Source organism: Rhinatrema bivittatum, chromosome 1 (assembly GCF_901001135.1).
Source record: "Rhinatrema bivittatum chromosome 1, aRhiBiv1.1, whole genome shotgun sequence".
In the NCBI taxonomy this organism is placed as follows: Eukaryota; Metazoa; Chordata; class Amphibia; order Gymnophiona; family Rhinatrematidae; genus Rhinatrema; species Rhinatrema bivittatum.
The window spans coordinates 538,240,929-538,267,697 of record NC_042615.1 but is presented as its reverse complement, the minus strand read 5'-3'; the positions used below and the strand labels follow the sequence as shown (position 1 = coordinate 538,267,697).

The following is a 26,769-nucleotide window of genomic DNA, read 5'->3' as shown; positions in this document are numbered from 1 at the left end:
CTATAGGAAAGACGTTTCCTAAGGAAGGAGACAACTGAACAGAAATCATAAACTGCATATGTCTGAAAAAAAAAAACGATGTAGGGAAATAAGGAACAAAAAATCAAAGTTATTAAGCAAAAAGGAAGAATTCTTAGGAGTTAGACCGAATGGGAATAAAAAAGAGAGCCAAGAACAGGTAAATTAACTCTTGGAGCGATGTGGATACTGCCACTGCTGTAAGAACAGCTTTCTTGACTGACAGGGAAGAAGAGCTCTTCTCAGAGGTTACTACAGAGAAAGAGCAGGTGCAGCGGTGAGAGAGATACAGGCAACCCAGCACTCCCGTTCTCTCTGATTTCATGCTATCACTACAGAATGAGTCAGGCGGGAGCGGGAAGGAGTGGATGAAATGCCAGAGGGGAGTTGGAGGGGGGGGGGCGAGGGAGAGAAAGCATGACTTGCAATGTTCCGGGTAGTCAAGAGGAAGAGGGAGAGAACACTGAAGGTGACGTAATGTTTCGAGGAGGGGGGGGGGGGGCGGCGGCTGTTGGCGCCTGGGTCTTCGAGTTCGTGGCTTGACGTTGGTGACGGAGCGGTCAGGAGGAGAGGGGGGCGGGGTTTACCTTGAGGAGGGAGGGCGGAGGAGGAGGAGGAGGGGTGCGCGCGTGGTGGGTGTGCACGCGCTGGTGGCTAGGAGAGGCGGTACGCGAGGCGAAGTCATTTCGGTTAGGGCAGGCGGCCTGGCTGTGAGGAGGAAGAAGACCGGCGGCGGGGAGCAAGGGGGAGGACGGACGTGTTGTGCTGAGTGAGTGAGTGCGAGAGAGAGATCGGGGAGCTCCCCTCGCTCGTTACTTGTCCGTGCGCCTTGCTATGGCGGTGCTGGAATTGGCTCTGCAGGGGCTCGCCATCTTCGGTCTCGTCCTGTTCTCTGTCCTTTGGCTTATGCACTTCATGTCCATCGTGTACACGTAAGTCTCACCAGGACCAGGTCGGGTGGGTGGGGCATGTGACGGAGAAAAAGGGTGGGTTGTGCTTTTCGCAGGCTTGTTCTCTCTCTTCCCCCCGGGATAGGGAGGCCCAGCGTTGCGGATCCTGCTGTGGGACGCCAACGGTTAGAGTCGGCTCTGTCCGCGGCTAACATTAGATATTGTGCGGCTGGAGAGGAGTGGGAGCCGCTTATACCTCTCCCTGTACCTCTCTCTGCGGTGACTTCCGGCCTCGGCTTGGTTACCGGCGTCCCTGGCACCCCCCCCCCCCTCCCGTGAGGACGGGGGTGGCGAGACACATGGGAGCAGTGCGGGGGGCTTTTGTTCTCCGGTGACCGCCTGGCTGCGCTGTTGTCTGTGGGGCGAGAGGAGGAACTACCCCCGTCATGCAGTAGTGTTGCAGGTCTTGCGTTTTCTGCTAGCGTAGAAAGCGAGATCCGTTTGAAAATCCTAGCGTATATGGTACAGGACAAGACTTGCTCTTGAATGTTTTTGCGGCAAGATCATTGAAAGATGGTGGCAATGCTGGTATTGATGCTCACATCCTCAAAAATCGTTAAGAGCCCTCTTTCTTCTTGAAGTTCAGACTTTTGTTAATTTCTTGGCAGTTTTCACAAGCAAGTCGGGTTGGTATCACACGGGAGCATGGCCATCAGAAATGTAGCATCGACAGATGAACAAGTGGGAGAAGCGGACCTTTACAGTCTAACACAAATAAAGCACCTTTCATAGCTTTTTTTGGCACCACTTTCCTGGGAAAGTTATGTTATCCAGAATCCTTCCCAGGTACAGATATGAGCCCGGGCTTGGCAGAGGCTTTGACATTGCAGTGTTCTGCTCGCTTACCGAATTTTGGGCAAATTTGCATTGGAAGGTACTTTGATCTATGCATAGATTCTGGTGAAATGCACCTAAAAACGAATGTAAACAAAAAACCTTTGGTAAGACCAAAGGAGGTTGAAATGATGGAAGATAGTTTGAAGAATCTAGCTGGTAGTGTGATTTTATTCCAGCCCCTTTACTCAGCTATTCATCAATTAGATATTGTGTGGTTTTAGTGTTAGTGCCATTTGAGCTCAGCTGACCCCTTAATCATTTTAGTGCATTTTATTTTTGCTTCTTGTGCTTATTTATTTTTATTTTAGTCATTTTATATACCGTCATTGCAAGTAAAGATCACAACTGTTTACATAATGACAAGTATTATTGGTAGCCAATTACAATCATGTGATTTGTTCATACATCACAAACTAAAGTGAAAGACATGTACATTAACAGGCCGATTCAGTAAAGTCCGCGGGAGAGCAGGCAAACGCCCAGGCCACTCGCCTGTGCGCGCGATACAGTATTTAAATGAGGCCAGACAGTAGAAACGGGCTGTCAGCGGGTTTGACAGCCAGCGCTCAATTTTGCCGGCGTCGGTTCTTGAGCCCGCTGACAGCCACGGGCTCGGAAACCGGACGCCGGCAAAATTGAGCGTCCGGTTTTTGACCCGACAGCCGCCGGCTGACTTCAAATTTTTTTTTTTTTTAACTTTTTTTACTCTTCGGGACCTCCGACTTAATATTGCCATGATATTAAGTTGGAGGGTGCACAGAAAAGCAGTTTTTGCTGCTTTTCTGTGCACTTTCCTGGTGCTGGAAGAAATGGCGCTAATTTCTGAAAGTAAAATGTATGGCTTGGCTGCACATTTTACTTTCTGAATCGCGCGCGAATACCTAATAGGGCCATCAACATGCATTTGCATGTTGAGGGCGCAATTAGGTTCGGCGGGTTGGACGCGCGTTTTCCGCCCCTTACTGAATAAGGGGTAAGGGAAAACACGTGCACTGTACTGTATCGGCACTGTAAGTTAGGTGGACAGGGGAGGGGAATAATATAGGGATGAGGTTGTAGGGAAGAGGTAGCATTTTTCAGAATAGGTGCTGTAGGGAAGTAAAAGTGAGGGTTGAGCGAGGGTGTTTGATACATTTATTTGTGTTTGGATTGGAAGGTAGGTACATCAAGAGTTTATCTGTGGGAGCAAGTGGTGATTTCAGAAAGGTTAAGTGAGGTAGTAGGCATTTTGAAATAACCACGTTTTGAGGTCATGTCTAAATTTTTTTTTTTTTGTTTCAGTAGTTAGGCGTAAAGTCTCAGGAAGAAAGTTCCAAAGTATAGGGCCCGCAATGTGCATACCTTACTATTTGTATCCATGTAAATAATTATGCATCAGTTCATTGAAAACTAATGTATTTTTTGTCCCTCATCTACAGTTGCAGTTTTATGAACAGCATTTGGTAGTTTCCTCAAACAGGTTCACAAACTTTTACTTTGGAGACCTACTTAGGGAAATGTAATAAAATTACAGGACTCATCATTCAATATTATCACTTCAAAATTACAGTGATTACTACTTAATATTTCTATAGTGCTATAGAAATAACAAAGTAGACATTCACGGCTCCATGGAGTTCATGATTTAGCTGAGGCACAGAAACAAGACAATTTGAAGTAATCACTTAAGTCTTAAAAGTAGGTCTTATTTAACACAAGAAAGTCAAAATCAGGAAGAGTCAGTGTTTTTGGATTTAAAAGCAATCATGTTTCTATGATACAAAGCAGTGTGTCTTTAAGCAGGACTTGAATATGACTAGAGATGGAGCAAGGTGCACCAAATAAGACAGTTCTGGGCACGAAAAGAGGCAGCCAGAACTTCACTCCACCTTCTTTCACCGCCCTTTCACAGCATATTCAATAAGGACGTAAAACACTGGTATGGAGAACATCAAAGGCTGCAGCTTTATTAACAACATAACTAGCCCGAGCCCTTATACAACATAAAAATCCAGTTATCTGCCACCAGCCAGCAAGATAACCAACCACAGGCCACCTGGCCTGGTCCTAGTTAGGCAGCACCCGCCTCCTAAATTTCAGCCCCCACCACCGGCCAGCAAGGAGCTAAGCCCAGAGTATCCAGTTGCCTGGATATCGCTCCAGCCAGAATATGCCCCAAACTGGCTTCCTGTCGAGCCACCACTTGCACGAAAGAGGCTCGGGCAAACCGCCAGCCAAAGCTGCGACCGCATCTAACTAACTAGCTACAAAGATGTTCACAACACAAGGGCGGTAGGAGGGTAGCTGCTCAGCGTGGAACCTGGGGAGAAGAGCAGCGCAGCTGGTAACCCTGCCCCTTAAATAGGGCTTTTCACTCCTGATACTCCCTGCAGCGCTCACCATGCAAGGGAGTATTCAAAATTAAACATACAGGGACTCTGGCCTCCCATGCCCGCCCCTTCCAGCGTCAAGCTGCCGAAGCTTGTCTGGTGCGCCTGTTAGCGTCTGGCAGCCCGGCACTCCAGCCAAACCGCCCTTTCAATAGTGCCACAAGATAGTGCAGAGTCTGGAGTTAGCAGTGAAGGCGAAGGGAACAGATAGGAGCAGCTTGCCTGACCAACAGATGAAAAGGAGAGGTAAGAGTGGAGAGAGGTAGCATGGAGCACTTTCACAATTTTAATGATATAAACTTGAGAGTTCATGTTTAAAATAGTTTATAAACTGCTTTGCTGGCCAGTTTAGCAATTTAATTTTTCTGTTTCAGTGAACACAATGGTACTTTACCTTCTAAAGCATCTGCAAAAATTTTCAAAGACTCCCAGCTGGGTTCAGAACCACTGCTCTGATGATCCTGACCTCATTTCTTTTGCAAAGTTCCTATAGTTTTAAAGTCTTGGATATGGTGGCATCCAGAATGTATCTATGGGTTTTACCCTTGGCTTATAAAGGTAGACATAAATTATGCTACCTTTCTAAATTTAATTTACTTTGACCAGGTCAGCTTGAAGAAAAGGTGTTTAAATTAATTTGAGTCAGGTTTGTATGTGCTTTTGCCTGGTTTGAATTGGTTTAATATGATATTGCTTGCCCAGAGTTGATCTGGGGGAAATAGGTTGCAGCTAGAATGAAAATGGAAGGTCACCAAAATAGCCACTTTTCTAGAATCTGAACTACCTACTGTTATGGTCATGGCAACTGTCTTTAAAACTCTCCTTCCCGGAGTTCATTTGTTTTTCTGTGTGTGTTTTACATGCAACAGTGATACCCACATGGGGGTTCTGATTAGGATCTGTAGAGTTAGCACCCAATGATTTAGATTTCTAATTGTAATAAGAACAAATTATAGAAGTGACTAAGTGAGAAGCTTTCAAAACACTAATCTGATGAGAAATGAAAAAAAAATCTCACCTCACTCACAGGCCGATACAGTACAGTGCGCTCTGGAGTGCACTGTTAACCTGTCATTGGACGCACATTTTCCCTTACCCTTATTCAGTAAGGGGCGGAAAACGCGCGTCCAACCCGCCGAACCTAATAGCGCCCTCAACATGCAAATGCATGTCATGGCGATATTAAGTCGGAGGTACCAAAAGGTAAAAAAAAGTAATTTGAAGTCGGCTGTCGGGTCGAAAACCGGACACTCAATTTTGCCGGTTTCCGAGCCCGTAGCTGTCAGCGGACTCGAGAACCGACGCCGGCAAAATTGAGCGTCGGCTGTCAAACCCGCTGACAGCCGCCGCTCCGGGCCAAAAGGAGGCGCTAGGGACGCGCTAGTGTCCCTAGCGCCTCCTTTTGCCCATTTCTACTGCCGGACCTAATTTAAATACTGCATCGTGCGCACAGGCAAGTGGCCTATGCACGCGCCGGGAGAGTGGGCATTCGCCCGCTCTCCTGCGGACTTTACTGAACCAGCCTGTAGGCAGACTGGATGGACCATTTTGGTCTTTAACTGTCATCATTTACTAAGCCAATATGAATTTGTAATTTTTTTTTCTTTTTTTGTTTGCAGTGAGAAATTTTAGATACTTCTGTCTGTAAAATTTATTGTGTGATTTAATGATGGGAAGTGTATACTAAAAGGTGGGGTAAAAAACATTTTTTAAACCTAAGCACCAGCCAAAATTTTTAGGAACCAGGAAAAAGCTTTTTCTCCTTTAACACTGTTTTTAAAATACATTTTTTACTTTGATTTTCTGCTTTTATCTGTGGCTCCCATCTCTCTTCTCCCCTCCCCCAACACACAATATAATACCCATAGCAGCAATGGCTTTCTGGCCCTTGGCAGGTGGCTTCTCTGGCCTTGCTACAGTAGTTGGCTGTTTGGTTCCATCCCCTGCCAGAGCAGCAGCTCTCTTGTCCTTGTGGCATCTCAGTAGCCCTTCAGCTGCTGTAGCTGCCGCCTTGGGTGTAAATGCCTGGAATTATTCCAACCCTTCTAATGATCATGTAATTTGCTTACCAGGTATCTGCTTGTAGTTTAGGACAGGGTTTGGCAATCTGTGCTTCCGAGCTGCAAACCACTCTTTCCATGCTTCTCTGAGGTTTCTGTGATGCTCAGCAACAGCGTTTGTGTCACGTAGGCCTAGGGGCATGTGCCCTGAGTTCTATTTCTTTGGTGGCCATCAGGCTGTGAAAAAGAGGTCCGGTGGACCTTGTGAGTTTTAATTATTGGGTGGTGGTTGATTATATGTGCTGTTTTGAAATATTTTATTGGTGTTTGATATATTTTTTTTTTAATTTTAAGACAAAATTTTATTGGATGTTTAGAAATATTTTATTAGTATGATTTACTTTAATGATTGTTTGTTTTATTTGACATTTAATGAGCAATGCTGGTGATTATTTTTCTGTTGCACTGCATACAGTCTGGCTTCTTGAGGTTTCCAGTTCAGTTGTTGTCTGCACATTTGTATTTCCACTCTGTGGTCTCTTTATTCTATAATAGGTGAAGGTCTGCATCTATGACTGAGATGAAGTATTCATTAGTGCAGTGATGGCGAACTCGCCACAACATTTTGGGTGACACGCCAGTGTCCACCAACACCCAACAAAACTATAGGACCTCTCTATTGTGCGCACGACTCTTTCAGACTTTCTACTTCAGGATAATTGCTGTTTTTATCCTGTTTGATTAATGTGCTATATGAAACTGTTTTTAAATGAATATGTAAAGAATTGTATCTGTTCAGGGGAGGGGGTGACACCAACAGTCAAGTTAGGCATTTTCTGAATTTTTGACACGCCGAGCCTAAAAGGTTCGCCATCACTGTGCTAACATGTAGTTTCTGGATAGGGATCTATAGCAGCCTGACTTCTTCTGTTTTTCTAATAAGAGGTGTATTGGTGTTTTAGGGCCTGGCTTAATATTTGCAATGTTGCCTTTTCATAGGTAGCATTGTTACAGTTTGAGTGCTGGCAGTTATGGTATACAGGTTTGCTTTAGAAGTTCTGAGTACATTTTTTTGCAGGGTTTTGAATTATTACACAATCAGGCCGATGCAATACATAGCGCACTGTTTAATCCAGGGTTGGATGTGGGTTTTGGATGTGCATCCACAACCCCTTATTTTCTCTAAGGGGTTTAGCGTGTCCAAAATGCACGTCCAGCCCCCCCGCGAAACTGATAGCGCTCATCACGTGCAAATGCATGTTGATGAGACTATTAGCTAATCTCCTGGAATTGAAAAAAAAATAATCGCCCGATGTGCATATTTTTACCCTCAGAAATTAATTTTCTGCTCTGGGCAGGCATTAAATTTCTGAGCAGCCCAAAAAGTGTACCAAAAAACAGGAAATACTACTTTTTGTTATTTCCTCAGACTTAATATTGTGGCAATATTGGCGTGCATTAGGAAAGTGGGTGTGCCAACACTGAGTGCCTGTTTTCTACATAGATTTATTGGAACGGCGTCTGTTTTCTTAACCGGTGGATGGCTGACGCCGATCGGGTTCTCCTTGCTAACAAGACTCCCTAATTTAAATATTGCATGGCGCCCCAAGAAAGTGGGCACTGACTGTTCAGCACCCACTTATTGCATCTGCCCCCAGCAAACAGAATTCTCCAGGGTAACTTTGGAGAATTCAGTTTGCTTTTCTGTTCCTCCGTTTACTGGGTTGTAGTTGAATGAGGAAGCTGTGATTTCCTTATTCTCCACTTACTGTATTAACTCCATGTAAGTCTTTATTTTATTTATTTATTTATAGATTTTTATATACCGGTGTTCCTATATGAAATAAAGATCACATCGGTTTACATTGAAACAGAACATGAAAATTGCCAAAAGGCATTACATAGAACAAGGTTATGAAACTTGGAAAAGAGTACATAAGTTCAAAATTTAACAATAACGTTGTAACATTGATGACCAAAAGATAAAGGAAAGAAAAGAAAAAGACTTAAACAATTAAGTCTTTAAACCTCCTTGCACTCAAATGACTACATTCTTTCAGACAAGGACATTATAGCCATCTCCAAACGTGAACATGTATTATCTTCTATAGTTTGGTGTGAACCAATGACCCATTTAAATATTTGCCACTACTGACCAATATAGTCAATACAATTTACTAATAATCAACCAATTATATTCACACAATTCTGTGGATTAAGAGTAGGGTGCAAAAGTGCTTTCATCCACAAAATATTAAAACTGAATTTTAAAACAGATAATACATGCATCCCATCCAGATCACTTCCATTTATTTTCTATTGCACATTTATATCGGAGCTGTGATCCATCTCTGTAAGCTACATATATTTTAATAATGTCTTTCACTTCCATAAAATTCCAAAGAACTACAGTACTAAAATAGGTGAGGCCACCTTTGGGAGGTGACTGCCCAACAGATTCAAAAGGGTGGAGAAGAGAGAAAATTACTAATCCCTAATTCACGATTCTGTTCTACCTGTTTTGTTGCCCTGTTGGCTGTAGATCAGTTCTCTTTTGATATGCTGAAATATAGTTTCTTACTTTGTTGCTGAACTCTATAAATCTGTCACACCCTGTTCAGATGTCACTGTACTGCACTGAGTTACAGTAGTCATTGAATTTTTTTCTTTGTGTGAGTAAACTTAAAAGCATTTGTACAATAATTGTACAGTAAAGTATCTAATCACAAGGTGCACTGGTACCTAACCTTGGTCACCATTTGTAGAGCAGTGGAGAGTGATTTTGCACTGACCAGAGGAAATAGCCATATCCTTTACAACAGAGGTTTTCAAATCTGTCCTGGAGGACCCCCAGCCAGTCAGGTTTTCAGGATATCTCTAATGAATATGCATGAGACTTAATTGCATGCACTACTTCCCATGTATGCAATTTTTTTCTCATGCATATTCATTAGAGGGGCCTGAGAGGGATTTGAGCACCCCTGTTCTAGAAAGCTAAAAAGGATTAACAAAAATAAGGTGATACTATTTTATTAGACTAAGTTAATACATTTCTTGACTAGGTTTGCAGAGCTACTGCTCCCTTCCTTAAGTCAGAACAGAATGAGCAAAAGGTGACATTACCAACTTGTTTGACTTTTTGGGTTATTGTTATCAATCCCTAGGTAAATTAAAAAAAAAAATAACCTTGAGTGTAAAAGGGGTTGGGCAGCATCCTGGTATAATTCAGAATGAGTAGCCTGTGATCAGTTTTAGTCAATGCCACTGTAGTAAATGTCCATTGTCCTCTTCCAGCTCTGGATTGTTCAGTTTCTCAATAGCAGCAGTACCTCTCCATTTTTCTGCTTCTTCTCTCAGCATATTATTCACCTGTGCATGGATCAGGAGGAATCTACAGGGCTGTTTTTGGTCACTATGCATTTCTCTTTCACTGGCAGTTTACAAACTGTCAAAGGTAGAAATCTAATTGGAGTTCAAAAAATAAGTTAAAAAGACTTAAAGTACCTTCCATAGGCCCCTTTTTGCTTTTTTTGAAGCAAAATTTATTTATTTAGTGGTTTTTATATACCGAAGTATAGCAAGCTGCCTTCACTCCGGTTTAGAGGTAAACAACATATTACAGATAAACAATAGAACTGTATACATTATTAGCACTAATCAACTTAACATATTATAAAAAAACAGGTGAACTGAACAAAGGTAATAGTGTGGACATACAGGTGATGATTAACAAGTTGCATAAAAGCTTGTATACATGTTCTAAACCTTGGTGTGACTAATTTCCTCTTACTTGGGGAGAGATGGGATGGGAGGGGGGCTACCATACCTCAGGAGGTGGTGAGAGGCAAAACATGAGAAAAATGAGACCTTGTCAGAAAAGCTACTTTTAAAGATATTTTTCTTAGCCTGTGTGAAGATGGAGTACATGCTAAAGGAGAGAATAACTGAACTTGGCAGGATAATGGTGTATTTCATGTGTGGTTTTTTTTTTTTTTTTTCCTCCTCTGCAGTTCCCACTTTTCTCAAATGGAGATGGGAAGGGTGATCTTAAGTCAGTGATAGTTGGGGGAAAAAACTTCATCTGCAAATATATTTTTAAATTCATCTTCTGGGACAAGAAGTTGACTAACATGGGCAAGGTGGGACATAGTGCATTCTCCCTCTCCCCCGAACCCACAAAACACACTGGACACCAATTGGGAATTCAGCAAGGCTACAGTTATTGAATCCTAATCCGAGCCTCAACAAATGCTACCCTCTCCCTACTTCTTCATAGTATTTTATGCCACCATGTCCCAGTGACGTACTGCTTCCACTCTGCCAGCGATCAATGCAACCAGTGGCTCCCACCACCACTTACCAGTCCTTTCTGTCATGTCCCAGCAGGAAGAACTTGCAATCCGCACAGTGACCATACTGCACAAAGTTACCTTGTGTAGCAGCCGTCTCCCCCAGGTAAAAATCATTGTTGAAACAAACAGGCTCAGGTTTACTCCACAACTGCGACACACATAACCCCACTTCTGATACATAGCAATCCAGAAAACCATACAAAAAAAAAAAAATGGGGAGGGTGGGTGGGAGAAAATTCAAAAACACTGCAGCTGTCAGGTGATGTAACCACACATTACCTCCCTGCATCAGGTGGGAAAAGAAAGATGCTACCACCCCAAGTCGTCCCAGCCCCCCTCCCCATTACCCATGACCCTTAGAGGGAAATAACCAATCCAAGGTACTCTTGGCAGTCTAAAAAATCACAGCCTCTTGCCAGGAAAACCCCATGCACCTCCTCTCCTTTCTTCACTAGCCCACCCTTACCTCCCACGAGGGGTCGAATGCCTGCCCACTGCCATGTTAATGGCAGCAGGGTGGACTTCACTCCCCAGCCTGTAATAACATGGGCAAGGCAGGACATAGGGCATTCTCCCTCGCCCCCTAACCCACAAAGCACACAGGACACCAATTAGAAATTCAATAAGGCCACAGTTTATTAGCAATCCTAACCTGAGCCTCAACAAACAACAATATTACCCCCTCTCCACCTCCTCATAGTATTTGTCTCCACGTCCCAGTGACATACTGCTTCCATTCCTCCCCCTCCCCTAACGGCCAACAAAAGCAGTGCCTCCCACCGCCAGTCCTCCCTGTCATGTCCTAACAGAACCTGCAGCCAGTGACCACACTGCACAAAGCCACATTGTGTAGCTGGAGGAGCTGCTACACAGTCTTCCCCAGGTACAAATCATTATTGTTAAAACTAGGCTCGGGTTTACTGCCACAAAACAAGGATGACCACCATAGTCCTTCTCCCCACCATGGCTCTAAAGATCCCCTACCTGAAAATGACTTCTTGAAGTGTGTTATTAAACAAGTCATTTCCTATCTCAGACAAATAAATACCGTCTGACCAATACAACTCCTCACAAGCGTTCCCTGCCTAATCATATGTAATCTGAAAACCATCATTTCTAATCCAAAAACCACCCTGTCCCTCCACCCAAGACCTCACTTATCTATTACATTTTTTTTTAAATTCCATGCTTCCGCAAAGCCTGATCTTGGAATTTCCATTTGAGAAGGATATTGGACCATCTGATCCGAGTGCTCAGCATAACATTTATCATAACCCCAAGATTTTTACGAACAGTTACACATTCCTTGCATGTCGTCCCCCCACCCCCCTCCAAATGCGCCACCAGGGCTTTAGGATCCCTCCGCTATGCAAGAGATTCATTTCGAATAACAGCTCTTTCCATCTCATCCCTCTGTGTGAACCAGCAAATGTAAAACTTCCTCTGGACCATACCAAGGTGCTTGCTATATGGTCTTGACAAAACCCTCTTGAATGCCCAGTGCACAAATAAGTAATCCACGACCTATGCAGACTTATATTCGACTTTGCCCTCCCGGGACCCTAGAAAACAAACACATTATGGTTAATAGTCACCCTCACCTTCCAAATACCCTGCACCACCCTTTTACCTCCCCCATCTGATATAAGGTGTGAATGCCTTAGATTGCCAATGGCCAAAAAGACAAATCTGCTCTTCCAATATACTTCAGCTGCGCTAGTGGCTGCTCCTATCCAAAAAGAATGCATCTTATACAAAGACACATTCCAACAAGAAGACTCAGAATAGAAAGCTCAACCCCGAGAAGAGAAAATTAAAAAATGCTGCCGCCACAGCCATCAGATGATTGAGGTTACCGTGCTGCCTCCCTGCACTAGGCAGGAAAAGAAAGATGCTGCTACCTCAAGCTTCCCCTCCCCCCGGTTACCCATGACCCTTAGAGGAAAATAACTAACCCGAGGCACTCCTCGTGCCGGGAAAAACCCATGTACCTGCTCCCCTTCCTACACTAGCCCGCCCTCACTAACCTCCCACAAGGGGTCTAATGCCCACCCACCACCATGTTAATGGCAGGGTGGACTTTGCCCCCCAGCCTATAATTACAAGTAGTGACATATATAGAGGTGGGAAAAATGGAGTCACTGAAATAACTTTTTGCTTTTTTTTTTTTTAGGGGACTGTTTTGATGTTTATTTTGTGTGTGTGTGTGTATATGTATATCAACCTGACCACAAGAACAGCGAAAGAAATGCTTTCCTGTGCTTTCGCTTTGCAGGTACTCCCTTGCTCCTGGCATTCCTCTCCTCTTTCTCCCAGATAGTTCACAAACAAAAAAGCTGCTGATTTTCTGTGGGCCAAGTCCATAGGCAGCAGGCACTGTAGCACTTGGCTACCTGGGCCTTGCCAGTGTCTTTCGTCAGGCACCTCTTAGTTTTAGGTGCTTGGGTGACCTGATGCCAAAGATTTTTCTAATAGTGGACATATATATTGTTAAAATGCTATTGTTCTAGTATGAAGTTTTGAGTCCAAGCTGGAATCTTGTTCTTGCTCATAATTTGAGGCCAAAATATTATATAATATGATTTGTTCCATTACAATTGATTTTTCAGTGAAAGGAGTGTGTATCAATGCCTACCTACCGTATATCAAGCTTTGCTTAATATAAGCACACTTAGCATTTCTTTCACTGTTCTTGTGGTCAGGTTGGTTCCTTTTGCAACTTCCAACTTATGGAGGTATTGGTAAGAAACATTTTGTAAATTATTACTTGTATGCTTAGGTAATTTTAGACTTTAAATCTATGTAGGAGACCAGATATTTTAAAAATGAAAGTGCCCTATATTATTGGTAACCTAATTACTTTTTGAACATTTTTTTAAAGGAGATATTCCATGCATTTTTCTTCTAAATGTATTTAAGGCTATTTTATCTTATCTAATCTACCAACCCCAAAAATGTTTGTAAGACCCTGTTTTAATTTTCAAAATAACAAGACATCATTACCAAACACTAGTCCTTCCACATTTGAATAAGCTTGGATATCTGTAGCATCCTTGATGTCATTTGCAAGATTCAATACAGAAACAAACTGTTATCAGCATTATGACAGTTTATTTTATTGTGCTGCAGTATACTATTTATTTTTGTTTTTAAGACTAGCATCTATGAGAGCTGCAAGGCACAGTACATTCTGAAGAAAATAATTTTTAATGTAATGCTTTTTCCTAAGCATGCATGATTCCAGTCTATAACATATTATAAAAACAAATATTTTCTGTTCTGCAGTAAATACTGAGATGACATTTTTTAAATAATTTCAACTGTATCTGAAAAGAGATACAAAGGTTTAGTATGGATTCATCCTATAAGATACTCTAATACAGAATACAGTGGGAAAATAAATGCAGAAAAACTAGTATGCAATAATTTAATGGGGTTGTAGAGCATACTACATTTGTTCAACTCTTGCCTAAGGTGGCATCGGAATTTCATCTTAACCAGTTAATCATCCTTCCAACATTTGTCTCCAGGCCACATGTTTACCAAGGTGACAACTCTGCCCATTTTGGACTGCAAGAGAACCTTGGCCTTCTAACTGGAGCAGACTGAAGCCCATAGAAAGTCCACCCAGCTTTTTTTTTTTTTTTTAACGCCAACAAACTGGGGATTGCTATTGTCAAACAGTTTATTCAGTTGGCTAGTAGATTGCATTTCTTTCTGTTTTGCCCAGATGGGTGGCTCACCTATGATCAGTTCCCATGGAGGATATCTGCAAAACTGTGATGTGGAGTTCTCTCCACGCATTCATATTGCATTACTGTTTTGAACGGGGATGGCCAAATACAACAGTAGGTTTGGCTATTCTGTTTTGTGGGATTTGATGTGTAGAACCCAAGTCCACTCCCTCCTAAGGCTACCTGTTCTGGCTGCTGCTCATAAGTATAAAATAGGAAAAAAAAAAAAGCGTGTTGCCAACAAAAATGCTGTTGTGGTTTTTTTTCCCCTTTTTTGTTGTTCTGGGCAGTCTGTAGCTAGGGATTCCCATGTGTAAGGACTGCTAGTCTGCTTGTCCTCTGAGAAAGCAGAGTTGCTTAACTGTAACAAATGTTCTTTGAGAATAGCGGGATGTCAGTCCTCACAAAACCCACCTGCCTCCCCTTGGAGATGGCTTTCTAATAGATATTCCATGTAATAGAAGCGTCTCTCTTACTAATTGTTTATTTTTAACTCTCTTTTTTCTGATCAATATTCAAGCTTTGTCAAAAAAAAAAGACTACTCTGATTTCTGATCTATTGCATGAAAAAAAATGGATTTTTTTGCAGTAACTGAGACATGGTGAAAACCTACTGACAACGTAGTGGTTAATAAAATGAAAAATGCAAATTATATCTTTTCAATTCCACAAACACAATGGGGGGGGGGGGGAGAGGAATTATGTTAGTTATAAAGAGATTTTAAGACAAAATAGTCCCTTCCAATTTTTCAAATTCTTATGAAATTACTCTGTTCAAAGCTGACCAATTACAAATTTGTCTTATGTACTGCCCCCCAGGTCTTTTGGATCACAACATTTCACCTTTGAATTTTTAATGGTATCTCTTTACCCAAATAAACCTTCCATTACATTAGGAGATTTTAATTTACATATGGATGAATCCCCTTTAGATAATACCTGTTTCCTTTCACAAGAAACCATGTTAGCTTTACGTTATAAATTATCATCTAATAACCCTACACATAAAGCGGGTCATTCATTAGATTTGATTTTTACTAACTTTGAGCTTTGTAAAAATATCACTACTACTATAACTCAAGTACCATGGTCTGACCATTTTTTAATGTATTCTGAAGCAAAATTTGATTACTTTGTAATTCCAAAAAAAGATATCCCCATCACAACTATTTTTGAAACCCAACTTAAAACAGATGATCTAATTGCAGAAATTAAAAACATAACTGAGCAAATTAAAATGAAATCCAAAACTGTTACTGAAGCTACGCTAACATGGATGCAAGAATCGGCAAATTTAATAAAAAAAAAAAAAAATTAACCACTACAATAACCAAAAAAATAAAACCTAAAGCAATTCATAATCCATGGTACAACAAAAATTTAGAAAAAGAAATTTAAAAAAATTGGAAACCAAATGGAGAAATGCCAAAACTCCCCAAAACTTAGGAATCTATTGATCAGCCCTAAATCATTACAAAAAAACACATTGAAGCAATTAAAAAAGAATTCTATAAGAAGAAAATAGAGAAATTCTTACATAATCCTAGAGCTTATTTTCAGTTGTTAATAATTTAACAAAGAATCACATTGAGCAAGACGTGTCTTTCAGAAGGTAAATGTAATGAAGTAGCACTGTTCTTTAAAAAGAAAATTGATACTCTTAATCTTAACATTAAGGCAGTAACCAATGATCAAGTAAAAATGCCCAAAAAGTTAGATATAGAACTGAATTGCTTCGACACAACATCTTCCCTTGAAATAGAAACTTTAATAAGAAAATTAAATCCTGCAAAACTTCCAATTGATGTTATCCCCGTTACTATTTTTAAAACCATAGCAGACTTTTTAGCTCCTGCTATTTCAGATTCCTAATGATTGAATCACTAGCTAAAACAGCCATCCTACCTCTTCTGTCCTGGACATTTGCCCCTGAAGACATTTTCTCAATGCAATATGAAATCACCTAGCGGGCAGGTCCTAGCTTACAGGATCATTTCCTGTCACACTAGGGTGGTGATGTCCTTCTGGGCGGCCTTGCTCCTCCATTGCAGCCCAGGGGATGCGAGACTGGAAATGGGACTGCTGTATGTCCCTGAAGGACTCCTCTATAGACTTTGATCTGCCTTATCTCTGTCAGGTTTGTCACTAGCCTCCAGAGATCAGACTAATTTTCTGAGAGCCTGGAGCTCTCTACATCAGGTGCATACTTACAACTGCTCACCAGCTAGTAGATAATCATTCATGCGGCACTCTGCAGAACACCTATATAGCCCCCATCTCGCTGCTGTCTGCATCATTGTAATATTGAGTTGTTAGTTAAGGTTGCTAAAGGAATAGGAATGCTTAATCTAATGTAAAATCCCTTAAATTTGTTTGGTGTATTTTGTTAGTTGTCAGTGACCAGAAAGGGGGCAGCAGTTAATCTATAATCTATTTATAAAAGCAGCTTTGATACCTTGTTTTACCTAAATCCCCAGTTTACTCTTGTGAAAATATTCCTCTGCCATGAGCACGCTGTTCCTCCAAAGTCAATAGCTTTGTGTTACGGAAACTGCTGTGATGGTTACTGTGAAGCATAAGATTACTTTAAAAGAACTACAGAGGTCTCTGGCACGATAGTGATCTTAAGTGCAAAATAAAAGCAACAATGGAGTACTTCTGCAAGAAGTGAGTGTCCTTGAGTTGCCCAGTCAGAGCCCAAGTCTGAATCTAATGGAAAATCTGTCAAGACTTGAAAACTATAGTCCACAGATGATCCCCAGGCAACTTGAGCTTGAGCTTTTCTGCCAAGACAAATGGGCAAAAACGGCATCTATCATCCTGCTGTGCAACTTTAATAGACATTTATCCTAAATGACTCATACCTGCTGTTGATGCAGAATGGGCTTCCACCAAGTCAGGGCTTATGAAAATCATGGATCATGACCCCAAATGGGGTTCACAAAGCCTTCAGTAGGCATTGCTCTTCAGTGCTAACAGCAGCATTAGTAGTGACAGTCAGCCTGGGGCTTGTAAGCCAGCATGTATTTACGAGTTTATGATAACAAGAAGCCCTGTGCCAGAATGCATTTGGGCCACTGTAGGGCCTGTGAGCTTGCACTGGCACAGGAGTTCCATGCTGACTTTCATTACTAATGCCACTGCTGCTTGCAGGTCACCATTGGGGCCCAAACCAGCCATGAGTGGAGGAGAAGTCCTTGTATACATAGGCCAATGGAGATTGCAACTGCTTTTTTCTCCTCATCCACCCTTAACCTGTCCAAGAAAAAATGCTGCCTCTATTATCTGCCTACTCGTTCTTCACGCCAGTTGTCATCCAGCATTGGTGGGGTCCCAAAGAAAGATGTTGTTGCTGTTCCCAGTCAGAGATGTTTAGAGAAGGGGCTGTTTGAAGGGAGTTATCAAATGCAGAAGAGATTTGAGAATTGGATCAGCTGGTAGGGGGTTTCAAAAGGGGAATCTGGAGAGAGTGTGAGGTGTGTTAATCACAGAAGATGAGATGAGAGAGAAGCTATGTGGTGAGAGGATCAGCTGGGGGATGTGAGAGAATGGTTGGAGGAGCAGGTGAGGCTGGATGGTGAGAGAGGAAATCTGAAGTGAGTGAGGAGGGACTGGGGGAGGGAGAGGATGACAGGATCAGTTAGGGATTATAAGGGGTTTTGGAACAAGAAGAGATCACCTTGGGATACATGGACTGGAGAGTGTGAGAGAGGTGCTGGCGGCAGGGATGTAATAGGGGGTCCTCTGGAGGGAGAAGAGCTTGAAAGAAGGCATCAGATTGAGAGGGGATCAGTTGGAGTGTGGAGAGGGTGTGACTTGGTGATTGGAGACAACCCCCCCCCCCCCCCCCCAGCTAATTTGTTTGGTTACTCCCCCTTCTCATATAATTTTGTATTGTCCTGTCCTTTTCATTTGACTATGTATGTTTATATTGTAACCTGCTCTGAACATAGGAAGGGTGGGTAGCGAATGGTTTTAAAATAAATAAATTCGTTTGTGGTCATGTGAATTTTCAAATGTCAAAATGGAGTCACATTGGCTAAAGGTTTGGGAAACCCTGCACCAATAATTGTCAAGGGGTATGAAAACTTATGAAATCTTGACTTTGTTTTTTCATTCTTAATTACCGTATTTTAGGATTATTTCTATAATTATTTTTTCATGATGAAAGTAGACTATTTTGTGGATCAGTGAAACAAACTAATGCATTTTGATATTTTTTTTGGATAGCAGAATGTGTAAAATATACAAGGGTGTGAAGACTTACAATGTACTATACATATAAGTGAGCTAAAGGGATGCTGGGGTAAGAGATTTTGAGGGATTAATTTCCTTCATAAAGCAAACAGTACAGGAAAGTAACAGTTATAAAAAATAAAAAAGAAATTCTCTGGGTTCAGGGGAAAACCTTTATTTTACATACATATGTGAAGGGATATTATATATCATGATCCACTTAATGGTGACTATTTTTCTGCCAATTTGAGTGGTGTATTCCAGTTCTTTCAATTTTTCTTAGAATATTTTAATGAATTTGATCTGTCTGAGCTCTGAGTGGATATATATTATAGAAGTGTATTTTTCATAGGTAAATTATATCAGTTTGGACTTAATTTCAGGGAAAAACCATTGCTGCAGAGGAAAAGTGATAGTAAGTGACAAGTGATGTGCAAAAACTAGAAGCAAACTCCATACCATTTACAGACAGAATAAACTGGAGATACTATATTTCAAACATCTGTGACGGGACCTATGAACAGTAGTCCTGCGTGGGACTCGTATCTTTATGTAAAGTAGTGTGATTGTCATGTTAGCCTGCATGAATGCATGGAAATGAAGGTCTCTAAATAAAGTACCGTATTTTTCGCTCCATAAGACGCACCTAGGATTCAGAGGGGGGGAAAAAAAAAAAAAAATGGTGTGCTAAACCGGCTCTGTTCCCGGGCATCTGTGCGTCTTATGGAGCAACTTAAGGGAGTGCATAAAATTTTTTTTTTTGTCCCCATTTCGTTTTCGGGTCTGGGGAGGGCCATTTCAGTCCACTCCTCAGATCAGAAAACTTTTAATGTTCTCTTTCTGCGAGAACCCCATCCCAACCCTTTAAATTTAATTAACTACAACCCCCCACCCTCCTGACCCCCCCCCCCAAGACCTGCCAAAAGTCCCTGGTGGTCAGCGGGGGTCCGGGAGCGATCTCCTGCACTTGGGCATGTTTTTTAGTGGGGTGTGGTGGTTTGTTTTTTTTATATTCACTCCATAAGACGCACAGACATTTTCCCCCCACTTTTGGGGGAGGAAAAAGTGTATCTTATGGAGCGAAAAATACATATAGGTTTATCTTTTTATTGAGCTGACTTAATACATTTCTGGACTAGTTTTACAGAGCTAACACTCCCTTTCTCTGGTCAAAAGAAAATTAGATGGTTTGGCCTGAGGAATGGAGTGTTAGCTTGCGAAAGCTGGTCAGTTATCTTTTTATTGGACTATTGTCTTATGTATTTTTTTTGTCTTTATTTACGCACATATCTCTATATAAAACTTTCTTAGTTAAGCATTCTTACATTAATGTAATCACTTACTCAATTAACCATTTATTAATATCTCTGGAAATCTTATAGCAAAAGTTAATTTATACTCAAAGATTTTATCTGCCAAATCATGCTTCTCCGATTTGCTGTTGAGAGACATGTTTCTGCATTCCTGTGTTTATCTTGATGGTTCAGATTTTGAACAAAACCAGTATGCTCCTTATTTCAAGTGCTACCCAAATCCAAATATCAGCAGTGTTGGTTTTTATTTCGTCAGACTGTCATTTCAACCTGTGCTTATTTTGCACAAACTAGCTAATAAAGCTCTCTGGCTGAAGCATTTCCAGAAACAGCAATACAGTTCAGAGAACATTACAATGCAATTGGATAATTTAATCAGTGTTTTAATTAATTCAAGAAACACTTGAACTTTTTTTTTAAGCTGGCATTTTTGAAACTGAGACCTAAGAACTGCTGCTGCTGTTTGCTGTGCCATGGTTAATTGCTTGCCATTTATCACGTAATCATTAATATCTCAGCTATTACTATAATATGGGCAGCCAGGATTACTGGCTCCTCTCCCTTGGCTCCTTACAATAACACAGTCACCAAATAATAATCTGACATAGCAATTGGAAGTCAAAGAAGGCCATAGCTTTATTAGTCATTGTCACCAGAGCCAACAAATACCCACCCCAAGGAATCAACCGCCTCCCCCAGCAAGATGATCCCTTCACAGGCCACCAAACCTGTAATAACCAGTGGCATTCTGCCACTAACAGAGACCCCTACCTCAGCCCAGCAAGGGGGTCCTAACCATGTGGCTGAACCCAGTCACATGCAACTAAAACCAGAGTCGAGAGAGTCCGCCACCTAGCGGATTCCTTGCTCTCAACCCCACCTCGAAAGAATCATGGCTCTGGTAACTCAGCCAACCCCCCAAGCTGCGACACACCATAATGCCCTGAAACAAGAGGGAGGGAGGGGAGCAGGACTGCCGCACAGAGCAAAAGGAAGTGGCATGACCAGGTTTTATATCCCCCACCCACACACACACACACACCATTAATTGATTCATTTTCTGATGTACTGGGCTGACCAACCAGGACTGACGGGGTCCAGAGGGACTACCCCAATGCACCAATTTAAAATTAAACACTGGGATCTCTCCACCCCTCTAATCCCCAGTCTAACCAAAACATCGCCTGCCTGGAGGAGCCAGCCTGGCAACCTTATTATTTATCATGGGCTTCCAATACTGGGCTCCTCCAGCCCTTCCATTATCTCTTGAGCTCTTTTGTAAATAAGTGTGTGTATGACTCTTATTATTGATGGCAGTTTAAATCCTGATCTAATTGGTAATGCTTGTTTAATTTTGTATGTATTTTTTCTGTTAATATGCAAGTCTGAATTAACTGTGACGTGTGGTGAAGTTATCCTGTGGCACCAAAGGGACTCCTCTCCTAGCTAGTAGAGTTTTTAGCTCTACTGAGTGTGTGTGGGAATTCCTGCATGGGTGTTGCCTTGTGAGACTCCTTAGTCTCTTTTTTTTTTTTGTCTGAGTAGCAGGGGCATGCACTTAAAATAAATAAATAAAAAATAAATTTATTCAGTCCTTTATTTTTCAGTAAAATCTTACTATTTTTTCTGGAAAGTTGCCTCTGCTTCAGCAGCACCCCCAACAGCACTTTTTGGTGCTACCAAAAAAAAGTTAAGTACTTGTCTCCTCAAGATGGCCAGCAAAAAGGTCACAGTAAGTGGATTTAAGAACTGTATTTGCGGCAAAGTAATCTCCTTTACAGATGGACATAAACTATGCTATCATTGCCTGAGACTGGATCATGACCAGGCCAACTGCCATGGGGAGATACCCGTAATGGAGGAGGTTTTCATGGGTAATGATTCAGATGGACTGAATCAAATCACGGTGAACCTAGAAGATGTGGTAGGCCTGATTGACAAACTGAAGAGTAGTAAATCACCTGGACCGGATGGTATACACCCCAGAGTTCTGAAGGAATTAAAAAATGAAATTTCAGACCTATTAGAAAAATTTGTAACCTATCATTAAAATCATCCATTGTACCTGAAGACTGGAGGATAGCAAATGTAACTCCAATATTTAAAAAGGGCTCCAGGGGCGATCCGGGAAACTACAGACCGGTTAGCCTGACTTCAGTGCCAGGAAAAATAGTGGAAAGTGTTCTAAACATCAAAATCACAGAACATATAGAAAGACATGGTTTAATGGAACAAAGTCAGCATGGCGTTACCCAGGGCAAGTCTTGCCTCACAAATCTGCTTCCCTTTTTTGAAGGAGTTAATAAACATGTGGATAAAGGTGAACCGGATTTTCAGAAGGTGTTTGACAAAGTTCCTCATGAGAGGCTTCTAGGAAAAGTAAAAAGTCATGGGATAGGTGGCGATGTCCTTTCATGGATTGCAAACTGGCTAAAAGACAGGAAACAGAGTAGGATTAAATGGACAGTTTTCTCAGTGGAAGGGAGTGGACAGTGGAGTGCCTCAGGGATCTGTATTGTTTCCCTTACTTTTCAATATATTTATAAATGATCTGGAAAGAAATACGACGAGTGAGGTAATCAAATTTGCAGATGACACAAAATTGTTCAGAGTAGTTAAATCACAAGCAGATTGTGATAAATTGCAGGAAGACCTTGTGAGACTGGAAAATTGGGCATCCAAATGGCAGATGAAATTTAGTGTGGATAAGTGCAAGGTGATGCATATAGGGAAAAATAACCCATGCTATAATTACACAATGTTGGGTTCCATATTAGGTGCTACAACCCAAGAAAGAGATCTAGGTGTCATAGTGGATAACACATTGAAATCGTCGGTTCAGTGTGCTGCGGCAGTCAAAAAAGCAAACAATGTTGGGAATTATTAGAAAGGGAATGGTGAATAAAACGGAAAATGTCAAAATGCCTCTGTATCGCTCCATGGTGAGACCGCACCTTGAATACTTCACCGCATCTCAAAAAAGATATAATTGCGATGGAGAAGGTACAGAGAAGGGCTACCAAAATAAGGGGAATGGAACAGCTCCCCTATGAGGAAAGACTAAAGAGGTTAGGACTTTTCAGCTTGGAGAAGAGCCGGCTGAGGGGGGATATGATAGAGATGTTTAAAATCATGAGAGGTCTAGAACGGGTAGATGTGAATCGGTTATTTACTCTTTCAGATAGTAGAAAGACTAGGGGACACTCCATGAAGTTAGCATGGGGCACATTTAAAACTAATCGGAGAAAGTTCTTTTTTACTCAAAGCACAATTAAACTCTGGAATTTGTTGCCAGAGGATGTGGTTAGTGCAGTTAGTATAGCTGTGTTTAAAAAAGGATTGGATAAGTTCTTGGAGGAGAAGTCCATTACCTGCTATTAAGTTCACTTAGAGAATAGCCACTGCCATTAGCAATGGTAACCTGGAATAGACTTAGTTTTTGGGTACTTTCCAGGTTCTTATGGCCTGGATTGGCCACTGTTGGAAACAGGATGCTGGGCTTGATGGACCCTTGGTCTGACCCAGTATGGCATTTTCTTATGTTCTTATTCAATGTACCAGAGCTCATATGATGGCGAAACTGCCTTAGAAGTTGCAATCTGTCCTCCTCCTGCAGTGCAGCATAGTCTGCCTCAATGGTGAAAAGAGTTGAGCGGAACTCCTCAAAACCTTCCCTCTTCTATAAGGCAGGCTGAAATGTAGGGCTCGAGTAGTGTAGACTATTCTGCTTTGAAGTAAAAGCTGTTTCACTCCACAGAGTTGTTGGAGCAACCAGTGTCGAAACACCGGGCCTCATCGTCCTCTGATGCATAGAGCACTGATGCACAGTGCAGTTGCACTGTTGACTCATGGTAACCCCTACTCTATCGATGCATGGAACATGGCACCATTGGCGCATGTATGCTTGATGCCATTGACATATGCTTCGATGCACTCAAAGCATGGTAAGCCATGCCATTGAAGCAAAAGACATTGGTGCTGCCAAAGTTTAAGGCCTTTGTGCCGTTGACGCACGACTCTTTGGCACACTTGAGCCCCAGGCCATGGATCCTTCCCACATCAGTCGAATTACCAATGCAGCTTTATGCAGAGCATCCAAGATCAGGGGCAGATTGAGATATGATGCCTGTACTCTCTCCAAACACCAGAGCTTACACCAGCAAAATTGTTAGCAGAAGGCTTATGCTTAGAGAAGCTAGATCCCATATGTACCTCTTACTTCTAATAGGCCTCCAATTTAAATATTAAAGAGCCCGGAAGGAAGAGCCTATTCTAGTCTCAGAAGATAAGATGTTCCACCTCCCACTCCAGATCGGAGGACAGGTGAGTCATGTGACCAAGTAGCTGAGCTGGTGAGAAATTTCTTTGTCTTTGCTTAAAGTGAAAGTAGGTGCTTTCTATCCTCTCCTATCCAGTATTCCTTGCCTTATCCCACAAGGAGTTGTCTCAGTATCCCCAGTTTGGCTGAATACTCAATCAGAATCCCTACAAGGAGATTTTTCTTCACCTCGTTCACTTGCAGCAGAGTTCAGCCATTCAGAGAATATACACCAGGACTTTTTTCTCAGGGGTCACCATAATCATTATTGGGGTTTGGGGTTGGTATTCCCATATCCTTAGGTATGGAAAAGGGATTTACAGGAATTCCCTCTGGCCTGCCTCCAGAGCATTCCCCTTCTTTGGAAGACCTTTCTTAAAATTTTTTGATAAATTGGGAAAAGCACTCAGAGTAATTGTGCACAAAGATAAAGATCCTCATGCTTATTAATCTTTTGCCATTGAATTCCTTGAAAAGAGCACAGAAAATTTATTCTAATACTACCAGGGAAGGATCCCAGGATGCTTGACAATTTTGTCAAATGATTGGATTTCTTCCTACCAATTGTACATGGTACAGTATTTGCACGACTGCATACAAAAGCTAAAACTTTTTTCTTTCAACTTACTGAAGACAAATTATTATCCTTAGCTACTTCCAGACCCTGAACAATGCATATGCCATCTTATGTGATTGGTCTATTAAGCATTAGAAGTTGTTGAGGTTCATAATATACTATTAATCAGGGCATGGCCGCGTTGAGAGCCAGTAGCCTAGGTAATATGATGTTCACAAGTTGGTGGATGTTCTTTGTCTAGGGAACACCTTTTTGAAGCTAAGCTTAGAGAAACTGTCTCACAGATAACAGCAAAATGTTGCAGTTCATTCCTCTCAGCAGGACCTGAACAACAATCTTGTATGAGATGCTCTTTCTGTGCTTTTAAGAGGTCTTACTTCCAGAGATACCCTGCTTCTTACTACTCAACAATTTTCGGTTCATACTTGACAGCATGATTGCTGTCAACCTAAAGCAACTCAAGTCCAGCCCAAGCTTGGGTTGAGTTTTTGATCATTTTGCAAGTCTATCAACTGGCCTCTCCAATCAGTGGGGGATAATCCAGACTTTCCTGGAGGAGTAGTACAAGATAACCAAAGTCAACTGGGTTCTCAAAATTGTGGAATCTGGATACCGTTTGCATTTCTTCCCTGGCTACTATGTTTTCTTCATTGTTTGACCTTCAATCTGGATCCATCTCAGTTGATCCAGTTCCATATGGAAGTGGACTTGCTTCTTCAGCAGTGGGCAATAGGGCCAGTCCCTACATTCCAGCATGAACAGGGATTCTACTACAGATACTTCCTCATTCCCAAAAAATCTGGTTAGACTGAGGGTCCATTCTAAATGTGAGAAACCTGAACAAGCATTTACTCCCAGAGAAATTCAAAATGAATTGTCTAAAGATGAATCTTCCCTACATCCAGAAGGGGAATGACTATGTGCCCTCTAGCTGAAAGAAGCATATCACCACTTACCCATCCATCCCACCCACTGGCATCGTCAACCCAAAACCACATTGAAATGATTGTATTATGCTTCCAGGAAAAGCACAGGGTAACCTGTACAGAGCCAAAGAACAATTTTAAACAGAAGACATGAGGGTAACATTTATTTATTTAAGTGTTTGTATACCACTTTTACAATTGAAAATTAATCAAAACGGTTCACAATGTTAACATACATAATCTGTGTAAAATAATAAAAAGCGTAAAACAAAAATAACACAAAACACAACTCTGTTACAAAATAAATACAGAAAAGTGCCAGTAGGTGAGGATGTCAGGATGGGAGACACAGTAATATTTAAGAACCAGTACTAGCAGGGGAATTAAAAGCTTTCTGAAATAAATGTGTTTTTAATGATGTCTTAAATTGTTGTTTAGATGGTATAAGACGGAGAAAGTCTGGCAAAGAATTCCACAGGATAGGGCCCGCTACAGAGAAGGCTCTATTACGCGTTATATGTAATCTGGCAAGTCTGACGGATGGTATATCCAAGAGATTTTTTGAGAAGGATTAGCTGTCTCGCTGGTTTGTATATAAGTAGTGAAGAACAAAGCCATGATGAAGAAGCATTATGGATAAGAGCGTGGATAATGGACAAGACCTTGTATTGGACTCTGAATTTAATAGGCAACCAATGAAGTGACGATAAAACTGGAGTGATATGGGATTTGCGAGATGTACCTGAGAGAATGCGGGCAGCCGAATTTTGAATTAATTGCAAAGGGTGAATTATGGAATCAGGTAAGCCCCAAGTATAGCGAATTACAATAGTCCAGTCCTGAGAACACTAGTGATTGCAAAACTGTACGAAAATCGCAAAAGAACAGCAGAGGTTGAAGTCTTTTTAAAAGTTGCAACTTGTAGAAAGACTTTTTAGTAATGGTGGAAATATGCTGGGCCATGGATAAATCAGAGTTTATCATAACCACTAGGTTGGTAGCATGAATACCGATAGGGATCGAAATCCCATTAAAATGAAGATGCGAAGGAGGGCCTATAGTAGAACTGGAAATGGAAGTTAAGTATGTTAACTCTGATTTAGCTGGATTTAATTTTAGCCGGTTGTGTGCAAGCCAGG

The 26,769-nt window shown here is 41.6% G+C and overlaps 1 protein-coding gene across 2 annotated transcripts in view; it reads left to right on the top strand.

The window, feature by feature from the left end:
- Window positions 1-649: 649 nt before the first annotated feature.
- The window catches only part of UGCG (UDP-glucose ceramide glucosyltransferase), a 143,995-nt gene continuing 117,875 nt past the window's right edge, over window positions 650-26,769 (top strand). The window contains exons 1-2 of one of the 2 annotated variants that reach the window (XM_029614584.1): window positions 650-950; window positions 1,577-1,754. In XM_029614584.1, coding sequence (XP_029470444.1) covers window positions 1,732-1,754 — 23 coding nt within the window. In that variant the 5' untranslated portion in view covers window positions 650-950; window positions 1,577-1,731. The remainder of the gene's footprint in view (window positions 951-1,576; window positions 1,755-26,769) is intronic. The other variant, XM_029614577.1, reaches the window with a different exon arrangement.